General features: G+C 41.6%; 1 protein-coding gene across 2 annotated transcripts in view; it reads right to left on the bottom strand.

Moving 5' to 3' along the window:
* LOC146514500 (poly [ADP-ribose] polymerase tankyrase-1) overlaps window positions 1–19,501 on the bottom strand; it is a 104,812-nt gene extending 85,311 nt beyond the window's left edge. Inside the window, exons 1-4 of one of the 2 annotated variants that reach the window (XM_085165646.1) lie at window positions 18,961–19,501; window positions 17,580–17,695; window positions 13,552–13,660; window positions 4,661–4,756 (exon numbers count right to left, since the gene is read on the bottom strand). In XM_085165646.1, coding sequence (XP_085021772.1) covers window positions 4,661–4,756; window positions 13,552–13,660; window positions 17,580–17,695; window positions 18,961–19,453 — 814 coding nt within the window. In that variant the 5' untranslated portion in view covers window positions 19,454–19,501. The remainder of the gene's footprint in view (window positions 1–4,660; window positions 4,757–13,551; window positions 13,661–17,579; window positions 17,696–18,960) is intronic. The other variant, XM_085165647.1, reaches the window with a different exon arrangement.
* Window positions 19,502–20,539: the final 1,038 nt, after the last annotated feature.

Raw genomic sequence — 20,539 nt, 5'->3', positions numbered from 1 at the left:
GGTCGAGCACAAGAGTCTAACACAACTGAACTTCTGCAACCAACAAGAAGCACAACACCAGGGCTTTATTCGTCAAATACTTGTCAAAAACGTAGGAAGTGAAGCTGTCCATGTGAGTCTACCCCCTGGTGTGACGTGAGTAGTTGTGTCTGATGCTTGCAACAGACTGAAACAGCTATCTGCAGATTTCCCTGGCTGTGTGTGTGTAAAAAGAGCATCTGGGGAGCGCCTGAGTAAATTAACAGAACAAAAAGCTGGCAGACGGGTCTGTCTTGTTGTGATGTTCATCCTGAACAGGAAACCAAACTGCGTGATGAACTTCACAAAAATAAACAAAAAAAACCCAAAAACTAATTTGCAGATGTCATCTGACAGAGTTGCTTTTTAAAATTACAACACAGTGTGAGGGGTTTGAACCCACATTAAAATAAATATATCAACAGAATTGTTTTGCCTTTCCATTTCACATCCCCAGCTAACAGGGGACAGACTTTCCTAAGAGCACCCTATTGGATGTGGCAGAGCAGTATAGCTAATTTATGGGTCAATATAAACTTCCATCACTGCAGACTGAAAGCTGTGCTGGCCTGCGGCAGAGAAGTGGAATAGAGCAGAACCTTTAAATCTAAGACACACAATACATAGGACGAGGGGAAAAGGTCCATACCGTCACGTAGAGCACGGCACAGGCTACAAATAAAAAACACAAGTACATCCATTCACAATTACTCCCCTAGCTCGTTTTTTTTTCCTGCAGCCTTTACCAAACCCAGACCATATATTCAATACTAAAACTGTCAGTCAGTGCATCCCATTAAACGCATCACTTCCTACAGTAATTACAACAGCGCAATCCTTCCAGAATGGCGTGACGTGCAGAGACAATGTAACGGGATGATAGCGTGGGTAATTAGTGTCTACTATTAAAAACATAATTCACGGTACAAACAAGATGTGGTGATTTGTTTGAGCCGAGCTACAAACAAAACCACCGCAGGATGAAGGGAACTCGCAGTGGCGTGGAGACTCAGACTGCCGGTGATCAACTATTTTCACCGGTAGCTATATTTTTTCGCCTGAATGCGTCAGCAGATTATTTTTAAAAATGACACATTTAGAAACTGACAGGTTTAGCTGTCCTTGTAAATACTTTACTATTGACTTTTTCACAGAAATGTCACAACACACATCTGCCTCTCCTGAAAAATATCAAATATCTAATCAGACAATCATGGCAGGAACTTCATGTATTTAGCCATGTAGACATGGTCAAGACGACCTGCTTCAGTTTCAAACAAGCATCCGACTGGAGCAGAACACGACATGGTTGCTGGTGCCACATTGGCTGGTTGAGTATTTCTCCGAGTCTACTGATCTACTGGGATTTTCCCACACAACCATCCCCATGGTTTACAGAGAATGGTCCAAAAAAGAAAAAATATCTAATGGGTGGCATTTGTCTAGGTGAAAATGTCTTTTTGATACCAGAGCTGAATGGCCAGACTGCTTTCAGCTTTAAGCTCACAAAAGATTGGAAAAAGAAAAGTTGCATGGTCTCTTGAGGCTTAGTTTCGGCTGCCCCTTTTGGATGATAGGGTCAGAATTTGCTATAAACAACAGCATGGATCCTTCCTGCCTGGAGGTTTAGTATGCTGGTGTTGGTGCAATGCTGTGGTAGTTTCTTGGCACACTTAAGGCCCCTTAGTACCAACTAATCATTATTCAATATGCCACAGCCTAATTGAGTATTGCTGTGAAGTGTACCCATGTCCTGACGGCTGCTTCCAGCCAGATAACGCATCATGCCACAAAGCTTAAATCATCTCAAACTCATTTCCTAAAACATGATTATAAGTTCACCGAGTCAAATGACTGCCGCAGTCACCAGATATCAATCCACTAGAGCACCTTCAGGAATTGGAAAGACATGATGGCTGTGTGACAGTCATCATATCAATACGGATCAAAACCTCTTAAGGGAATGTTTCCAACATTTTGCAGAATCTACACCATGAAGAAATCACACAGTTCTGGAGGCAGAAGGGTGCAAGGTGGTCAGAGAATGCACACCAGTTTTCTTACATCCAGACATCTTTTTAGTGAGGACCTTTCTTCAGCAAGACAGTGCCAAAGCAAATTCTGTGCATATTATAAAGCATAGCTCTGTATTAAAAAGGCCGACGTACAGTCCAGACCTCTTATCCATTGTAAATACTTGGCTGTCATGAAATGTTAAAGATATGACCTGGGAGAGTCTAGACTGTTATGCAGCTAAATTCCCATTACAAACATCTATGTGAAAAACGTCTGCTTCTAAAACTGCAGTAATTAGTCTTGTCAGTTCCAAAATCCTTACAGTTGCTTAAAGAAGGGATGATGCAACACAGTGGAAAACACCCCCCTGTCCCAACTCTTGATAAGCATAGCTGGCATCAAAATTAAAATATGAATGTCAGTTTCATTAAAAAAAATGCCTTTGAACTCTTATTTAAAACAAATATAGAATTTCTATTACTTGCAAACCATTGCATTCTATTGTGATTTACATTTTCTTCACCATACCAACTTCTTTGGCGACTGGATTGTAAATTGAACAGAGTTATGTGACGTTAAAATGAGAAAGTAAGTTAAAAATAAATCATGGGTATTACTGTTCTGCGTCTATTTCAGGTGGCTCTCCATTGAGTTTTTTGTCAGCTCCAGGTGTTGCGATTAAACGCAAGCATCGTGCAATATGGCAAATTAACTTTGAGCAGTTTCTGTTTGCAGTTCTTCCAGTTATCACATGGAAGCGTAAATCACACTTGAGCCTAAAAAAATAAAATAAAGTAAAAATGTGTTCAGACTTGACCGAGTTATGACTTTGGGCAGAAGTAGCTTAAATGCCTTAATTACCTTCATGAGCCCCGTGTCACAGCCACTGCTGCAACTGCTGATTGTGCTGGCAAACGGGCCAAATCAGCATGTATAAACACACAATAACGATGTTCATGTTGCTTGTAAATACCACATGCAAGATCTTTGCTTGACATCCCTTGTTCTAAGCAACTCACAGCCTTGTTATTCTAATTAAAGGAGTTCACAGAGAAGAACATTTAAAAAAAACAAAAAAAAAAAACCCCAAAACCTTTTCCTGTGAGCTTCTGTGCGAGTGCGCAGTGTAAGCTGCACTACTATACTCCCAATTTGTAAGCAGGTCTCAGTCGGTTTGTTGTTTACATTATTAGCCTCCTCGAGTCATTACATAAAGTATAAGCACACTTAATTAAGTCTGCAATGTTCGGTAAACATTTTCTATCAAATATACTGTGGAGCGCCTTGTTTTGACACTGCACTGCTCCTCGCTGTAGTATCTCCAGGTTCATCTCATTTACCAGCGAGGACCAGCACGGTGATGAAATTCAGTGTAAACACAGAAGCGGGTGCTGATTTAGAGTCAACATCAATACCCAGAGAGAGCGAAAGTAAGAGAATATAAAAGTCTACTTACTTAAGACTACAGCAAACCAAAACATTCGGATCCATACGAACCCACAGTCTTTCAAACTTTGCGATCTGAGTGATCGCTGTGAAACAAGCGCTCTCTGATCGTCAAAATAACACATATGCAATGCCAAGAAGTGATGATAATGAAAGGAAAGATGAAAAAAAAAAAAGTGAGATAAAATAATAAAAAAGGGGGTTTTAACTATTTATTAAAAAAATATATTTTCATAAGCTCCTCATTAAAAAGCTCTAACTATGTCCCAGTGGTTCCTCTATCACTGAATAGGTGTAATGAGTCCTGCTGCTTTTATGAGCTATTAACAATGAAAGAACCAATAATAAGTTTTTTTGGTCACTAATGCACTGCAAGCTCCCCCCCCCCCCCCTTCTTTTGCTTGGAGGACGTCAAAACCTGTTTCTACTGCCTTACTGTAAGGAAATGATTTAATACATAAAAAAGGGAAAAGTCAAAACGATTTGAATGTTAGCTATTAGTTTCTTGTGATTTCAGTCTAAAAATCTAAATCTCACATCAAGCCATGTAGGAAATGATGATCAATGCTTATCCTCGCACACATTAGGGTGTTGCAGCGGCTAATACATGTGGACCTGCAGTGCAAAGTTCTTATCAATTTGCTGCTGTTCATGATATAATGCTGTGAATAAAGGCAAGGAAAGAAGGAAAAATAAAGGACTACAGAGAGAAAGGCAAGCGAGCAAAAAAAAATTCAACACAATTCAACAGTGGTTTATTGAGTGACTGATCGATGAGTGCAGCTTCAGCCAAAAAGACTCAACGGAGAAAATAAAAAAGAGAGAACAAAAAAGAAAGCAGAGACACGACCTCACTAACCACAAACTCCAGCCTTGGAGAGAAGCAAAACAAAGAAAATGGGATGTAGTAACCAATGGGTGTGCAGTCCACACTGAACACAAGAGCAGCGCAGCCTTGTAAAATGAGAATGTGACAGATAAGGCAGAAAAAAGGTGATGCTGCCTGAAACCTTGGGAGAGAGAGGAAATGAAAGTTGTGGGCACACTTAGCGTGAAGACAGGAGTAGAAGAGCGCTGGGAAGGCACACAAGAAACTAAGAAACACACACCGTGACAGAAAGAAACACATATTTGCTGTTCTCAGTGTACGCAGCGTTTTAAGGACAGACAGGAAACTGACCTGTGAGCACGGCCTTGGCGGAGGGTTCAGCCAGGTCCAGGGCGGACTTGCCGTCCGTGTTGCGGATGTTGGGGTCGGCTCCATGCTGCAGTAACACTGTACAACAACAGGGCAGACAGAGACAGTAGCTAAGCTCCTGGACTGACATACAAACTCCCCGACACACACTTCCTCCCAGTCCACCTCCTGCTCCTCCCACTGCTACTGTTGAACCACATCCTTCTCCATACACTGCTCGTCCTGGACCACCTCCTTTCTCTACCACTATATCCTCAGCTATCCCTCCCGTTCCACCTCCCGCGGTTGTGTCTCCTGGCAGTCCTCCTGCCAGTCCCGTTTCACATTTCTCTCCTCCTTCTCCAGCTGCTCCTCCTCTGTTGCTAGTGCTGCTCCCTCGGCTGCCCCTGGCTGCCCCTGCCCTGCGACCCATGCTGCTGATGTAAACAGACATGCCACAACAAAAGCAAGCAAAAGCTACACTACAACACACCGCCAGAGAGAAACAGCGGACTTAACAGCTACGTGACCGGCCGCAAAACACATCACACTTCCACGAATGAGAAAGGGAAGGCTGTGATTAAGCTGAGAATATAAGTTTAAAAAATGAAATGAAAGGGAAGAGAGGCTACGGCTAATCGAGGCAGCAGCAGCAACAGCGACAAGGCGGGCAGGCAGTGCGAGTGGAGAGACTCTTGCCTCTCCAACTGACTGAGCGATGCAGCGGAGAACAAGATGAGAGAGGAGAGGCGAAGAGAGGAGGGGACATGAGAGACGAGGAGAGGGAACCATGGGATGGGGGGTGGATGGGGGGTGGATGGGGGGGGGGGGCTTAGCGTCGGAGTGGATGGGAGAGGTAGAGGACGAAAACAGGGGAGGAAGAGCAAAACAAAACAAGAGAGCTGGAAATGTGGGGAAAGGAAAGGAAAGGAACAAAGCAAGGTGAGGCTAGAGGCATGAGACTACCGAACAGGTATGAGCTGAATAACAAATTCTGCTTGCGCTTTTTAAATGAGCCCTTTTGAGGGTGCTAATGTCAATACTCTTACTGACTTCCTTTCCACCACACTTCCCACTATTGTGAGTGTTGAGCAGTTCCCAGCGCACATGCCCTTTGTACACTTGTGTACACTTGAAACCACCCAGCTTACAGCCGACACAGAAGAAGAGAGAAGCAGGCATCTTGGTACATACATGCACGTGCTCTCTCTCTCTTTCTGCCCCGGCACTGACGCAGACCTTATTCACCCACTCACCCCTCAACAAAAACATGATTTAACTCTGCGCCAATCCCAATCCAACAGTGAGAGTATAAAGATGTGCCCATACTCTGCCGGAGAGAGAAACGACAGTCTGATGCACAACCATACAGCAACGCAATCTCACATTCACAGCCTGAAATGCTCATGCATCTTGCAATACGGTCTGTGCTGCTTGTAATTCATTCACAACTGTCAGCATCTAATTTTGAGTTCAGTCTCCAGAGGACATAGTTGTGCTGTAATAACTGCAAAAGCCCACTCTGAACGACCCAAATCCTTTTTTAAATGCTAGATTACTTGTCAGGACAATGTTACATTTGCAACAGTTATCTTACGAATGCCTCCGATACCTGTGACCATTCAGCAAACAACTTTTACAAAAAATGAGCACAGAGATATCTCCTTCTCAGCCCGTCTCAACTAAAGTGGTTTTAGATGTGTAAATGTAAGTAATGCAAGTGGGAGGTTCTACTTAAAACACGTGCTATTTAACTTCCAAGACGATAATAGGGTAATGCCATTTTGCAATCACTCTCTTGTCATTTTGTGCTATAAATCCAGTGTACTCCTTTCCCTTCAAGTGTGGCACCTTCATCCCTCCGTAAAGGTCTCGCCCCCTGCAAAGCTGTTTGTAGGTTCAAAACAGCTTGAGTCAAAAACGGAAAGGTCAAAGCAATTCAGCTGTTTGAAAACCTTTGGGTCCAAGGAGTCGGATGACGAACACGAAATACGATGCATGATTAACCCAAAGCCAAGAAGCAGTCCTGTTTAATGATTTTGGTGTCAATATTAGTTAATCTAATGATTCAGAGTTTTACTATAATCCAGCAGCCTTTTGTTGCACAGAGGTCTCTTGGAAAGGCTTCGCAGTGAAAGACTTTCTTTAAGAAAATTTTTCGCTTTTATCTGCTCAAAATGCACATCATACAGTAAAGATAAGGAGGTCTTTCTTCTGCTCCGTCACGGCAGGCCACACAGTGATAACTGGGAAGTTGAACAATATGATCTGAATAAATGCATGGAGCACCAAATTACGTGATGACTGTGGTTCTGAAAATATTAATTAAGAGGGAGGAGAAAAAATAATAATAAACTGCAATTTCTAAGTCATTTATCTAGAAAAAAATACCAATTATTTTCTCAAAAACAAGAATTGTTCAAATGGATAAAAGTAAAAAACAGTCTCTTTAAAGATGCCACTTCAGTGGAATTGTGACTGCACTTTTTTGACATTTCCTAAAGTAAATGATTTTCTATTACCTTCAAATAATAGAAAAATAAATCAACATCAGCCTTAGCTGGATGGTTAAGAGACATTTTAACCGGAAAAGCTGTCTCCACCCATCAGGCTCCATGGATTCCATAAAATAAAATGCATGGATAAGGATCCTCACAATTCCATGCATGCATGGATACAATCACATTATTTTTATCAAATAGATCATTGTGGTTCATTAATGCAGCACCCGGAGAGGGATGGCCCTGTAGTGGTTTATACTCATGGCGTTGTGGTTAACACATTCAGCTAACACATGAACAAGTCCCATTTCGAGACCGGGAAGAGACACAAATCCCTGGGAGATTTCCGTCAGGAAGGGCATGAGGCGTAAGAAAAACCTGTGCCAAATCAAACATGCGGCTCCATCCGCCGTGGCGTCCCCTCGCGAACAAAGAAGCAGTGGAAAGAATAAAAATAATCCACATACGGAACTGTCATTGGAATCACTGGAAGCCATTGTCTTCAGCATGGCTGCCTCAGGATCTGAAATATCCTCATGTCAATGTGATTTTCTCTTAATCTTGAACCTGAAAATATGCAAGTCGAGTAATGAGAGATTAATTTCTTACTTCTTACTTACAGCGTCCATCACGCTGAGCTGAATTTACAGTCAAATCAGAGCTGCTAAATCTTTAGCCTGGCTGGATGACAGGCTACTAAAACGCTGTCCAACAAGCAAGAAAGCTAGACCATGTGATTTTTGTTTACATGCCTCGGTTTGGTTGTAACTTTGCAGTTTGGGCTGCAAACCAAATCTTCTCTGTACCTTTTCTGGTCCACATCTGACAATATAGATGCAGTTTTACTGCATGCGGTGGGCTGGTGCGTTTATCCAAAAACATGCTCTGGTCTTGACTTGTAACAGTTCAAAAAGGAACCTCTGTGCATAATCATTTGGTAAGCTTATGTAAAACTAATCCCTGTAAATTAAAAGCTCAAGCTTCAGGCATCTCTCTTGATTTACAATATATTTTCAAGTCCTGTGCCAAAACTGACATCAGATCAGGACATATTTCCTCATATGGTAATCTCATGCAGTGCCAAAGTATAAAAGCCCTGGGTTCTATTTATGGAAGCCAGGCAAGGGGGAGCGAATGAGAACTTTTGGGAAAGAAGACCTTTGAGGGGCTAATCAATTAAAGGAATCGGGAGAAGAAAAAAAATAGATAAGTACAGAACACAGAGGTCATTTCAAAATTGTGACTTGTACAAAACATACTTGATTAGAGTCTTGGAACAAGAATGTGAAGCTAGAAATGAGCATAATTGTTTTTATTCAAAGATATGGAGTAAAAAGCGCTTGAAGCAAAGGTTATGTCGCTTTGATAACAAAATTAAATCTAAATTACCTTTGCAGGTGGATCTATGAAAGCACTGTTTAAAAATATATTTAAAATTAACAGACACCAGATCGTCTGTGTTTTAATTTGAATTCTTACGATGAAATCTTGCAGAAAATCTATTCAGCTTTGCAAATTGTGCAGTCAGGGACACACACATCCAGGAGAACAATGGTGAGTGGAAATGTGGATTGCATTTTTCCTTTGTGCCAAAGGCAAGAGAAAGAAATGCTTTTGAGGATGGCAGCCAGATTTTTAAATTACCTCACCACTTGATTATGTGACCTGGAAATATTTGCCTTCTGAACTGGCAGCAAACAACATACAGTGGGGCAAAAAAGTATTTAGTCAGCCACCGATTGTGCAAGTTCCCCCACTTAAAATGATGACAGAGGTCAGTAATTTGCACCAGAGGTACACTTCAACTGTGAGAGACAGAATGTGAAAAAAAAAATCCATGAATTCACATGGTAGGATTTGTAAAGAATTTATTCGTAAATCAGGGTGGAAAATAAGTATTTGGTCAATAACAAAAATACAACTCAATACTTTGTAACATAACCTTTGTTGGCAATAACAGAGGTCAAACGTTTACTATAGGTCTTTACCAGGTTTGCACACACAGTAGCTGGTATTTTGGCCCATTCCTCCATGCAGATCTTCTCAAAAGCAGTGATGTTTTGGGGCTGTCGCCGAGCAACACGGACTTTCAACTCCCGCCACAGATTTTCTATGGGGTTGAGGTCTGGAGACTGGCTAGGCCACTCCAGGACTTTCAAATGCTTCTTACGGAGCCACTCCTTTGTTGCCCGGGCGGTGTGTTTTGGATCATTGTCATGTTGGAAGACCCAGCCTCGTTTCATCTTCAAAGTTCTCACTGATGGAAGGAGGTTTTGGCTCAAAATCTCACGATACTTGGCCCCATTCATTCTGTCCTTAACACGGATCAGTCGTCCTGTCCCCTTGGCAGAAAAACAGCCCCATAGCATGATGTTTCCACCCCCATGCTTCACAGTAGGTATGGTGTTCTTGGGATGCTACTCAGTATTCTTCTTCCTCCAAACACGACGAGTTGAGTTTATACCAAAAAGTTCTACTTTGGTTTCATCTGACCACATGACATTCTCCCAATCCTCTGCTGTATCATCCATGTGCTCTCTGGCAAACTTCAGACGGGCCTGGACATGCACTGGCTTCAGCAGCGGAACACGTCTGGCACTGCGGGATTTGATTCCCTGCCGTTGTAGTGTGTTACTGATGGTGACCTTTGTTACTTTGGTCCCAGCTCTCTGCAGGTCATTCACCAGGTCCCCCCGTGTGGTTCTGGGATCTTTGCTCACCGTTCTCATGATCATTTTGACCCCACGGGATGAGATCTTGCGTGGAGCCCCAGATCGAGGGAGATTATCAGTGGTCTTGTATGTCTTCCATTTTCTGATGATTGCTCCCACAGTTGATTTTTTCACACCAAGCTGCTTGCCTATTGTAGATTCACTCTTCCCAGTCTGGTGCAGGTCTACAATTCTTTTCCTGGTGTCCTTCGAAAGCTCTTTGGTCTTGGCCATGGCGGAGTTTGGAGTCTGACTGGTTGAGGCTGTGGACAGGTGTCTTTTATACAGATGATGAGGTCAAACAGGTGCCATTCATACAGGTAACGAGTGGGGGACAGAAAAGCTTCTTACAGAAGACGTTACAGGTCTGTGAGAGCCAGGGATTTTCCTTGTTTGAGGTGACCAAATACTTATTTTCCACCCTGATTTACGAATAAATTCTTTACAAATCCTATCATGTGAATTCATGGATTTTTTTTTCACATTCTGTCTCTCACAGTTGAAGTGTACCTCTGGTGCAAATTACTGACCTCTGTCATCATTTTAAGTGGGGGAACTTGCACAATCGGTGGCTGACTAAATACTTTTTTGCCCCACTGTATACAGGGTTATCTTCATTTTAGATGTCAAAAAGTATTTGCGGCTCCCAAATCAATGCTCCGGTTTTTGCGTGGAAACCGGGTCCAAATGGCTCTTTGGGTCTTAAAGGTTGCTGACCCCTGTACTACAGCTACTCTCACTGCGATATTTGATCGAATGCAAACAACGTCAAATTTGATTAAGTACAGTACGGGGACAAACAAAAAATTGTGTAGTAAAGACGGGCACTTAAACACATCTCTAGAAAGCAATGTGGGAGGAGGTCAAGGTTATAAGACAGTCACTGAAAAAGAGAGGGTCACACAGCTAACACAGTCTAAACAAACTGTTGTACAGACCCTAAAGCGAAACGGATGTTGGGGAACCCTAAACCGGGTGCTGTGGACCCTCAAAACTGGCTGTTACAGAAACCCTAAACCAGCTGTTACAAAGATGCAACACCGACAAAGAATCTTTTGGCTGTTATAAATGCACATATCAATTCATCAACAAATAGCAAATATTAGCCAATATATCAGTTCGGCTCTGTAAAGACCTTAAATGAGCCATTGTAAAACAAAGCCAGCTGCTATAAAGAGCTTTCACAGAGAATTTCACTTGCAACTGATGCTGTGCTTAAAATGTCATGTCAATATAATTAAACAATAAAACACAAAGTGTGTCGTTCATAAGTTCATTAAAAGTCCGACTGCAGGATGCCAAACTGAACCTGGAAATGTGAAGTCTGTATTTCCTGGTATGATTCAGCTTGAGGTTTCTGAATTCATCTCATTTCTAAAGTTTTTCAGAAAGTTTTAAAGTCAAGCACTGCTCACACTGAAAACCAACACTAAACATGACTGAGTGAAGAGAAAGTCAACAGCAGATTTAACCCTTTTTACCTCAATTTCAGTCTCATTCATAATTATTGATAAATCGATAAAACCTCTGAGAGCAGAGTGAAGTTGGTTCTCAGGGATCATCACAGCACCACAAAGCCCATTGCTGCTATGCAGTCTTTCAGAGCCCTGGCATCCTGCAGAAACTATGAAAAAAAGAAAAAAGACTGGCACAACTTTTCCTCCTTGTTGCTCTCAGCACTCCAGGCGAGGTGTCACTGAGTGTTCATGCAGTCATTTGTTCTTTGTCCTCATCCTGAGCAATACCTTTCCACAAACATCATAAAGATTACAGCTCAGATTGTTTTCATGTTTGTGGCCAATCGTGTTTACCTCTGATTTTCCTCGGGGATCAGTAACATAGCTCGTCTATTTTTCTGTGGAATTGAATCTTCATTTGTAAATCCACCCAGAAAGCCTTTTTGGAATCCATCGCTCACCTGTCTCATGGAATGGCTGCAACTCAATTTCATCTGAGACGCGTGTGAGACAAACGTTACCCCAGGATACAAGTTGGCTTTTTTATTTTTGTTTAAGACTGTCTGCGACACTTAGTTACATGTAATCTCTACACACAGCTGGTTAAATCACACAAATCTCCCGGTGCAGATATGCTGCGAGAGTATCCATAATAAATGATTACGAGCACCTGTGAGTAGGGATGGGTATCGTTTAGGTTTTATCCGATACCGGTGCCAAACCGGTACTTTTGAAATGGTGCCGGTGCTTAAACGGTGCACGAACCAGTGCTTAAAGAATGAAGAACACAAAATTGGTCCAAAAACCTCTCATGTTCAGCTGTTTTTTTGTAAAAAGATAACAATATTAGCCTTTTCTGCAGCTATAGGGGATTTATGGTATCACTCTTGGCTGGAAGCAGTGCTTAATCAATGGGAAAAAACAAACTTTGTCCAAAAACCTCTCATGTTTAGCTGTTTTCCACTTTTTCTTTGGTCATTTTAGCCTTTTTGGCCAGGGTGAAGGGAGTATCTGCCATCAAACAAGAAGACAGCTGCATGGGCATTTTTAATCTGTAGCTCTGCTCTAAAAGAACGTACGTACCTGGGCCCGCCTACTATCCTCGGAAACGTAAAATGATTGGCTATAATCTAAAGTGTATCACAGCTCAGGATAAAAAAGCACCGAAATAAAGCACCAAAATGTGCACTGCTTTTCGGTCTGGTTACTACCGTTTATGTCAGATGGCACCGGATACTGGTACCCATCCCTACCCGTGAGGCTAGGAACCTGCAAGTTCCATCATAGTTAAGACTCTGCCTACCCACAACAAAAGGGCAGGGAACTAAAAATCAATGAATCAATAAATAAATGCAATGTTGTTTTCTTCAAAACCATCGTGCAGCCTACTCAGACTCTATTTTTGCCCAGCAAGTCGCTGTTATCAGTCAGCCCAGTATAGACCGTCTTGAAAGGTACTTTCCTTTCTGCTGCTGACAGGCAGACAAGAAGTCGTGATGACAGAGAGGGCCAAACAGAGGTCGTTGTGGACTGAAGGGATCAAACACTTTAGTATCGCTTTGCACCATCTCAACAGGAATGTGAACTCACAAGTAAGACGAAAAAAAATCAATGCTCCTTTTGTCCCCTGTGTGGGGTGGGGTGGGTGGGGGACTAAAAATAGGCAGTAACACAGTTTACAGATTATTTGCTGCTTTAAGCTAACTGGGAAATAAAAGCATAGCAGTATAGAGCATGGGCTGGGGTCGTTAAAGTTTCTAATATAATGTCTATATAATGATTATACATCTCAAACTCCAGCTTGTGAGCTGCTGCACAAACACACCTCTTCAATTCAAACGTTAATTTTTAGGAAAAAAAAATTCTCAAAGCATTATCAACGGAGATGAGAAAATGTATTTAAATGACTGTAAAAAAATAAACATTGGCTTTTACTGTACCCAAAGGAGCAATGCAGCAAACTAGAGTACTATTATGGCAACCAGTTCGAGCACTGACTGTTTTCTGTTTTGCTTCTGTTCACACGACCGGTTAATTCAATCTCACTGGGCCAACAGACACAAGAAAAATAGCAATACCGAGACCTTCAAATGCCACTAAACACATCTTTGCATGTACTGATGGTTGCTGTGCAATGCATACTTTTTGAGTGAGAGTCATTAATGCAAACCCCTTTGTACAGGTCATGGCCTGGCATTTTTCCCATGTGTGTTTTGTGTGCTCACCTATGCAGACGTCTAGCTTGCCCTTGATGGCGGCTTCGTGCAGCGGAGTGTAGTTCCAGTTGTCTCGAGCGTTTGGGTCAGCCCCCTGACACAGCAGCAAGGACACCACCTACGATAAAAAGGTTGTGGCATATGGGTGTTCAGATCGTTCTTTTTTTTTTTACTTTATAACATGTAATCATTGCATGTGTAACACAGACAGAGCAACAGTTTGAAAATAAAAAGTCAAACTACAAACTGCTTTGCTTTGAAGTTTGAGTTGTTTTTTTCCTGCAAAACAAATGTAAAAATCTAACAACATACTCTTAAAATTAATGTTGTATTGGTGACAACATCGCACAACCACACCTAATCATACTGGCTGTACAGCACTTTTGCAGCAACAGCAAAACACGCAAGGTTACAAAAATCGAGGAGTGCACGGTGGATGTGATGTGTCAAGAGAGGTGGGACTGAAAGAGATTGAGAGAATGTGTTCACACTTTTGCGAGCATAATGGCCACAGAACACTTTACCTTTGCACTGACAAGCAGTGCAAAGCAGAATGCTGAACAATGAAGACAAATAGATGGTCCAAGACTGCAGCTCTAATGGCCTAAAGTAATCTCTCAGATTCTAGTTCTACATATCCACATTTTTTAGCAGAAGTAAGCATGTTTGCATGTTGCTAATCTGCAATCTAGCCACAGCTATCATTAACCCTTTCTCTCTCTGATTTTTTTTAAACAGCCAGAATATTACGTTTATTATATATATTACTGAAAACAACTAGTCAAGGTTGTTCAGGCATACTACCTGGGATAACTCCTAGGTGGGGTGTTTTGGCCATGTCCAACTGGGAGGAGACCCCAGGACAGAAGCAGGACACAGTGAAGAGACAATTCCCGTGAGGCAACTTGGGAACACCTCAGCATCCCCTCTCTCCCTTTCCCAGCTGAGAGAGGAAAGTCTGGACTGCCATCATGATCCAGACTAGGGCTGGGCCATATCATACCGTTCACGGTAATACCGGTATAATGTAGGGCAATGATAAGAAAATGAAATATCGCAATAGAATATGGGTAAAACGCGCATGCGCAGTGCCTTTGTTTTCATACGCATACGGCGGCGACAGAGAATGAGAAGGGCGAAAGCGGATTGTTGAATGAAACAGATGAACCAGAATTGATTTGTAAAAATACTGCAACTTCAGTGGTGTGGAACTGGTTTTGGCTTTTATCTGTCAGATACACAACAAAGCACTATTTTTGGTAGAGCATGCTAGCGGGCCGTCGTTATTACCCTGTTTTTCGGAAAATACGGCACACTTAAAATCAATCCTTTGATTTTCTGAAAAATCGACAGTGCCCCTTATAATCCCGTGTGCCTTATGTATGAATTCTGGTTGTGCTGACCTCAAACCGATTTTATGTGGTACACGGCGCTCAAAAATCTGTCAAAAAATGTTTTAGTACGACTTTGCTAAGCTATGAACCCGCACCGCTTGATGGATTGTCGGAGCATTATGTCTATCGTAGGCAGAGCCTCGCGCAGTGATACGTACTGTGGTTCAACATAATATTACCGCATTGTGTGTGTATGACCTCTTTTTAAGTTTTGTGAATATTATACATGGTTATGCTGAGGATATGTCGGCCAATTTCCACTGGAAATGCCTTTTGGTTAAACTGTCAGCGAGGAATTAGCTTTAATGCACATAAAAAAACAGCTTCTTGTTTAAGTGAAAATACATTGATGGGGTTTGTTTTGTTTGGGGGTTTTTTGCACTAATAAAGTTGCGGAGTTTTGTCTCGCGTCAGTTATATTATTATTGCAAATTTTCAAATATATATCATAGAGCTGGGCGATATATCGAGTTTTTAAAAAATATCGATATATTTTTATACGAGATATAAGATGTGACAATATCCTTTATATCGATATAGTCTATGTTACGTTATAACTATACTTGTGGAGCCGCAAGTTTGCCTCTCTTTCGTCCACTTTTGTCTTTACGCAACATTACTCGGCCTCGCCCCTCCTTCACTGAACACAACTCCCCCTCCTCCCCCATCGCTTCACCTGCAGGAAGCGACAAGATGGACACGGCAAATCTCCGTTAACGAGTTACTGCGCATCGCCCCGTGCGTGGGGCTGGACGCTGTCAACGTGTTAGCTAGCTAACAACGCTGACGAGCTAACCACGCTAACGCCATGCAGCCCAGAGGCGCTGCACAGCCTAAAATCCTTTCATTTTCTCAAAAGTTGACAGCGCGCCTTATGTATGAATTCTGGTTGTGCTTGATGGCCGCGAAGCGATTTTATGTGGTACACAGCGCTCAGCAATCTGTCAAAAAATGTTTTAGTACGACTTTGGTAAGCTACGGTGCAGCACCGGTTGATGGATTGTCAGAGCATTACGGCTACCGAGGAGCCTCGCGGAGTGATACGTACTGTGCTTCAACGTAATATTACCCTACTGTGTATAAGGACCATAAATGGCACCTGTTAAGAGACGTGGTTATGAAGAGGATTTCAAACTCAATGCTGTCAGTCACACAGTAGAAGTTGGGAACAGAGCAGCTGTGAAATCTGTCTTTGTTACTATGCTCTGCGTCTTTTAGTTTACATTTTGACTGCACAATTGTGAGCTTTTTGTTATGCACAAAAACAACATTGTTTTCTTTTATTTATGGAGCATTATTATTTAATAAATGCTCATAATTTATTTTTGAGTAAATTTTATATACATCTATGCTCTATGTTAATAAAAGTGCCTGTGTGACATCTGGGACACAGCTTTGACTAAGAACTCTCTTTTTGTTCTTACTTTATGGCTTAAAAAAAAATATCGAGATATATATCTTATATCGCCGTCCAAGTAAAATATATCGAGATATGAATTTTGGGTCATATCGCCCAGCCCTAATATATCATGATAAATATTTTTGGCCATATCGCCCCGCCATAATCCAGACGCAGATAAATTCATTTAAAAACAAGGCAGTTGTCCACTTTCAATGTTTTAGCTGTGTGTGAGTGATCAATTTTAGTTTCCAAGTATCTGTCATCAAAATGTTAACCGCTGCTGTGATAATACATTTGCATTACTGCTCCAATTTTCTGTGCTCTCCAACAAAGCTCCAAAAGCTCTCTAACATTTGAAACCGTGAATGCTGGATTGATCCCTGTAGTAAAAAGCCAGGAAGACAAAAAGGATTAGCACATCTGTCAGAGATAATCCAAAACATCTGCATGCTCACTCATGAGCAGAATAAGAAAGGGGGAATGAGAGTCATTTTCCAGATATGCTCAGTGTAATCTGTATAGCTGGAACCTTCATTAGGAGCTCATTTTAACTTCTTCTTTGGCGACATATATAAAAAAAACCTTTGCGTGTGACTCGATATAAATCCAGTTAAAGTTGGATTAAAAACTTGAATGAATGTCAGGCATGGCTAGATGGATGAAGAACCAGGTGGATTTCTGGTTGTGGAGAGCATCGAGGGGAGAGCACTGCTGAACCAAGCAGAACTTGACTCTCTGACCCGTCCAGGGTGTACACTGCCGCTTAACCTAAGACAGCTGGGATAGCCTCCAGCGGAAGAAGATAGATGGATGTTCTACTTGTACAATAATTTTTCAATTAAAATCCATTTCATAATTTGTTGTACAAAAGAGTGCCTTGGCATCCTGTATGATCAATTTCGGTCAGTAAAATCTTAGCATCTTCATCTTTGCTTCTGTCTTTACCTCAGTGCTACAATCTACAAACCACACATCATAGCAGCACTCACCACCATCTTGTAAACCTTCCCTTTCACTCTTGCTGCCACCGTTCTGTCACAAATCACCCCTGACACTCTTCTCCACCCACTCCACCCTGGCAGTCCTCTCTTCTTCACTTCTCTTGTGAGGTGAAGAAGAGAGTGTGGTGTTTAAAACTCATCTAGGAAGCATCTACTTACGTCACTACAAGGTAAACCCTCCTGAATACAAACATGACAGAAGTCTTCTGATGAGTACATTAACATGGTATGAAGCCTCACCTCAGAGTGACCAAATGAGCAGGCGTTGTGCAGCGGGATGAGACCCCCGTCATCTCGTGCATGCACATTAGCACCCGTCTGAAGCAGATGGTCCACCACATCTTTCCGCCCAAAACCTAAAAGAGAGGCAGAAAAGGAGACAAGTGCTGAAAATAAAAGCAGAAGATTAACTACGAAGCCAGAGCACTAAAAACAAGTTACTGCAACAGCCTTGTCTGGCAGGTCTGGACTTAGTTTTACTGTTTAATCACGTCAATTTTTCACGTTCAACTACAATAAATAAGTCATTTAATTATGTTTTTTTTTTTTTATTTACATGCCAGTTTTGTCTCAAACTCACTTTGTAACTCAAGAGAATCTGTTAATTTCGCTCAGGCTACTGAGGATTAGAAAGGCTTGTGATGTAAAACAGCTGTGCATGTTTTTCTTAAGTTTGAAGATTCAAACGTCCAACACAGCTGGACAACCAGTGGATTATATTACATCTGCTCAACCACTTAAACCTTATATTTTCTGTTTTACTGGAACATGTAAATAATGTACATGCATCTTTCTGAGTCTTTAGATATAAAATCACTCTAGTTTCCTCAATTATTTGTTTCTGTTTTCCATTTAAATGTCACGTGCACTTTTTAAGCCAGCTTGCAAACATTTAACATATTAAAAATGCAAATTACCATATGCCTCTATCTACAAATGCCACACACACACACAATGCACCATTACTCAACCACGATGTTATTTAATGCTCTCATTATTTAATTTGTGTCCTCTCTCCACACATTTGGCACGTAATATTTGCTTCTCCTTTGGAAATCAATTATTAATGGCATTTTGGGTGTGACTGAGTGTAGTGTAACAACACAGTAACACAGGAAGATGTTTCTCTGTTTTCTCTGTAGGAAATTGTTAAAGTACAAGCAGTCGAGGCAGCTCTACATTAAGCAAAACGCACTCCGCGGTAAGTTATGGTGAACACGGTTACATTATACTGGAATGCAATCCAATTTTACAGACTAAATTGATCGTTAATTCAAGGAGCGCAGCAAATGAATGGATCATGAGCTGTTATTATGGTTTAATGAGGCTGAAAAGTGGTTTTGACTAAAAATTTAATATTAGATATTTAATATTATCTAATATTTAAAATTAAATATTAGATATTTAATTTTAATGTTTCGGACATTAGCTGAGTGTTTTATTTCTTCTTTAGAAGGGTATGTCAGATCTTTGCTCCTTAAAAACTTGATGAGTAATCTACTGCTAAAGCATGTGCTTGCTTCTCACTCGTGGATTTTAATATTAGTTTCTTCCTGGTCACTCCCACACCTTAAACGCACCTTACAGCTAGACAGCCTGTAAATAAGCTTTTTGTCTTTACCTGCAGCAAAATGCAGGGGTGTCGATTTGCGTCCAGCCATGTCTTTGGCGTTCACATTCACCGCATCCACGAGTTTCTTCACCCTGGAAACATCACCATTTCTGCAGGCTTCAAACAACTCCCTGAAAGCACCGTTTGCACCGCTGCTTCCCGGGTTCCCGCTGCTCGAATCGGGCGTAGAACCGGGACTGGTCCCGCTACCTTCGGTGGTGGTCGGGGAGCTAGCACTGCTGCTAGTGGTGCTGCTGCTGGTGGTGCTGCTGCTGCTGCTACTGGTAGTGAGGGCCAAAGCAGGGGAGGTTGTGGTGGGAGAGGCTGGTGTTACCTCACCGTCACCGGTGTTCTCCATCGCAGCTCCGTGGGGAAGGGAGCTGGCATCATCGATGGATGCTAGCAGAGAGCTGGACGGGGTGACGGGGTGAGAGGAGCAACGGGGCGGGGAGGACAGGAGGGAGTTTGGCTGCTGCTGAGAGGAGCGACGAGATGTCGCCATTTTCACAACACAACAGTCCCCACTAGCAACAATAACACTGCTGACAACTTCCTGTCAGGAAAGCCAAACTTCCGCTCGGTTTTGCGTGGATTTATGGATTTAGGGTCAAAAATATATTTAATTAAAATACAGGAATATCAGCATGTCTTCACTGGTATTCAAATTCAGCTATATTCAAATATCAGCATGTCTTCACTGGTATTCAAATTCATTTCAAATTAAGACACGAGTACACACAAAATCTGGAAAAAAAAATTTTTTTTTTCAATGAAGTTGCATTTGTTTTGGAGAGAAAAATATATATTTTTTATTCAAGTGGAAATAGAAATAAAATTAGATAAAATTCCCACCTCTATTTATTTTTATGCACGTACATTTTTTCCATATGTCTTTATAAAAAGATATGTCTTTAAAAAAAGACATATGTTTTCTATTCTATTTTGCCTCCATGTTCACATTAATATTTCCACTATTCCCAGCTGAATACGTGAAAATGTTTAATGTCGTTAAAAGACTGCAAAATAAAATTAATATTAATGAGTCTGGGTGTTACTAGTTTTCTTTTTTTAAGTTTAACCCCTAATTTCATTATAATTTGATAGGTAAGAAAGAAAGACGTGTAGCAAATAATGTGCACGCATACATGGAAGATGCAGGGAGGGTTTTTTTTGTTTGTTTTTGGTTGTTTTTTTTTTAAAGATGAAAGAGGGTTTGTATGATGCAGACACTCATTGTTGTACCTCTATCCTGATCTCCACGAATATACGGACAACAATTTGATGGTCAGGTAAATTGGTTGGACTGAAAATGAGTGAAAAAGCAGACATTATCCAAAGAAAAACTTTGAAAGACCTTCAGAAAGCCTGGAGAACTATTACTCAAGACTTTCTGAAAGGTCTGGCTCCTTGCAAGAAAAATATAAAGAATGCAGAGGCGGCTCAAGACTTTTGCACGGTGCTGTATGTTGTGGCTGAGATTGCAGCGTGGGGCCCCCCTAGTGGCTGTGGGAGCTCCGTGCATCTACATAGTCTGCAAATAACAAGACTGTTCTGTATGGAGTCTCAGGCTGTGTCCCATTTCAGGGTC

This window comes from Neolamprologus multifasciatus, chromosome 7, assembly GCF_963576455.1.
Source record: "Neolamprologus multifasciatus chromosome 7, fNeoMul1.2, whole genome shotgun sequence".
NCBI lineage: Eukaryota > Metazoa > Chordata > Actinopteri > Cichliformes > Cichlidae > Neolamprologus > Neolamprologus multifasciatus.
This window is presented reverse-complemented; position numbering and strand designations above follow the sequence as displayed.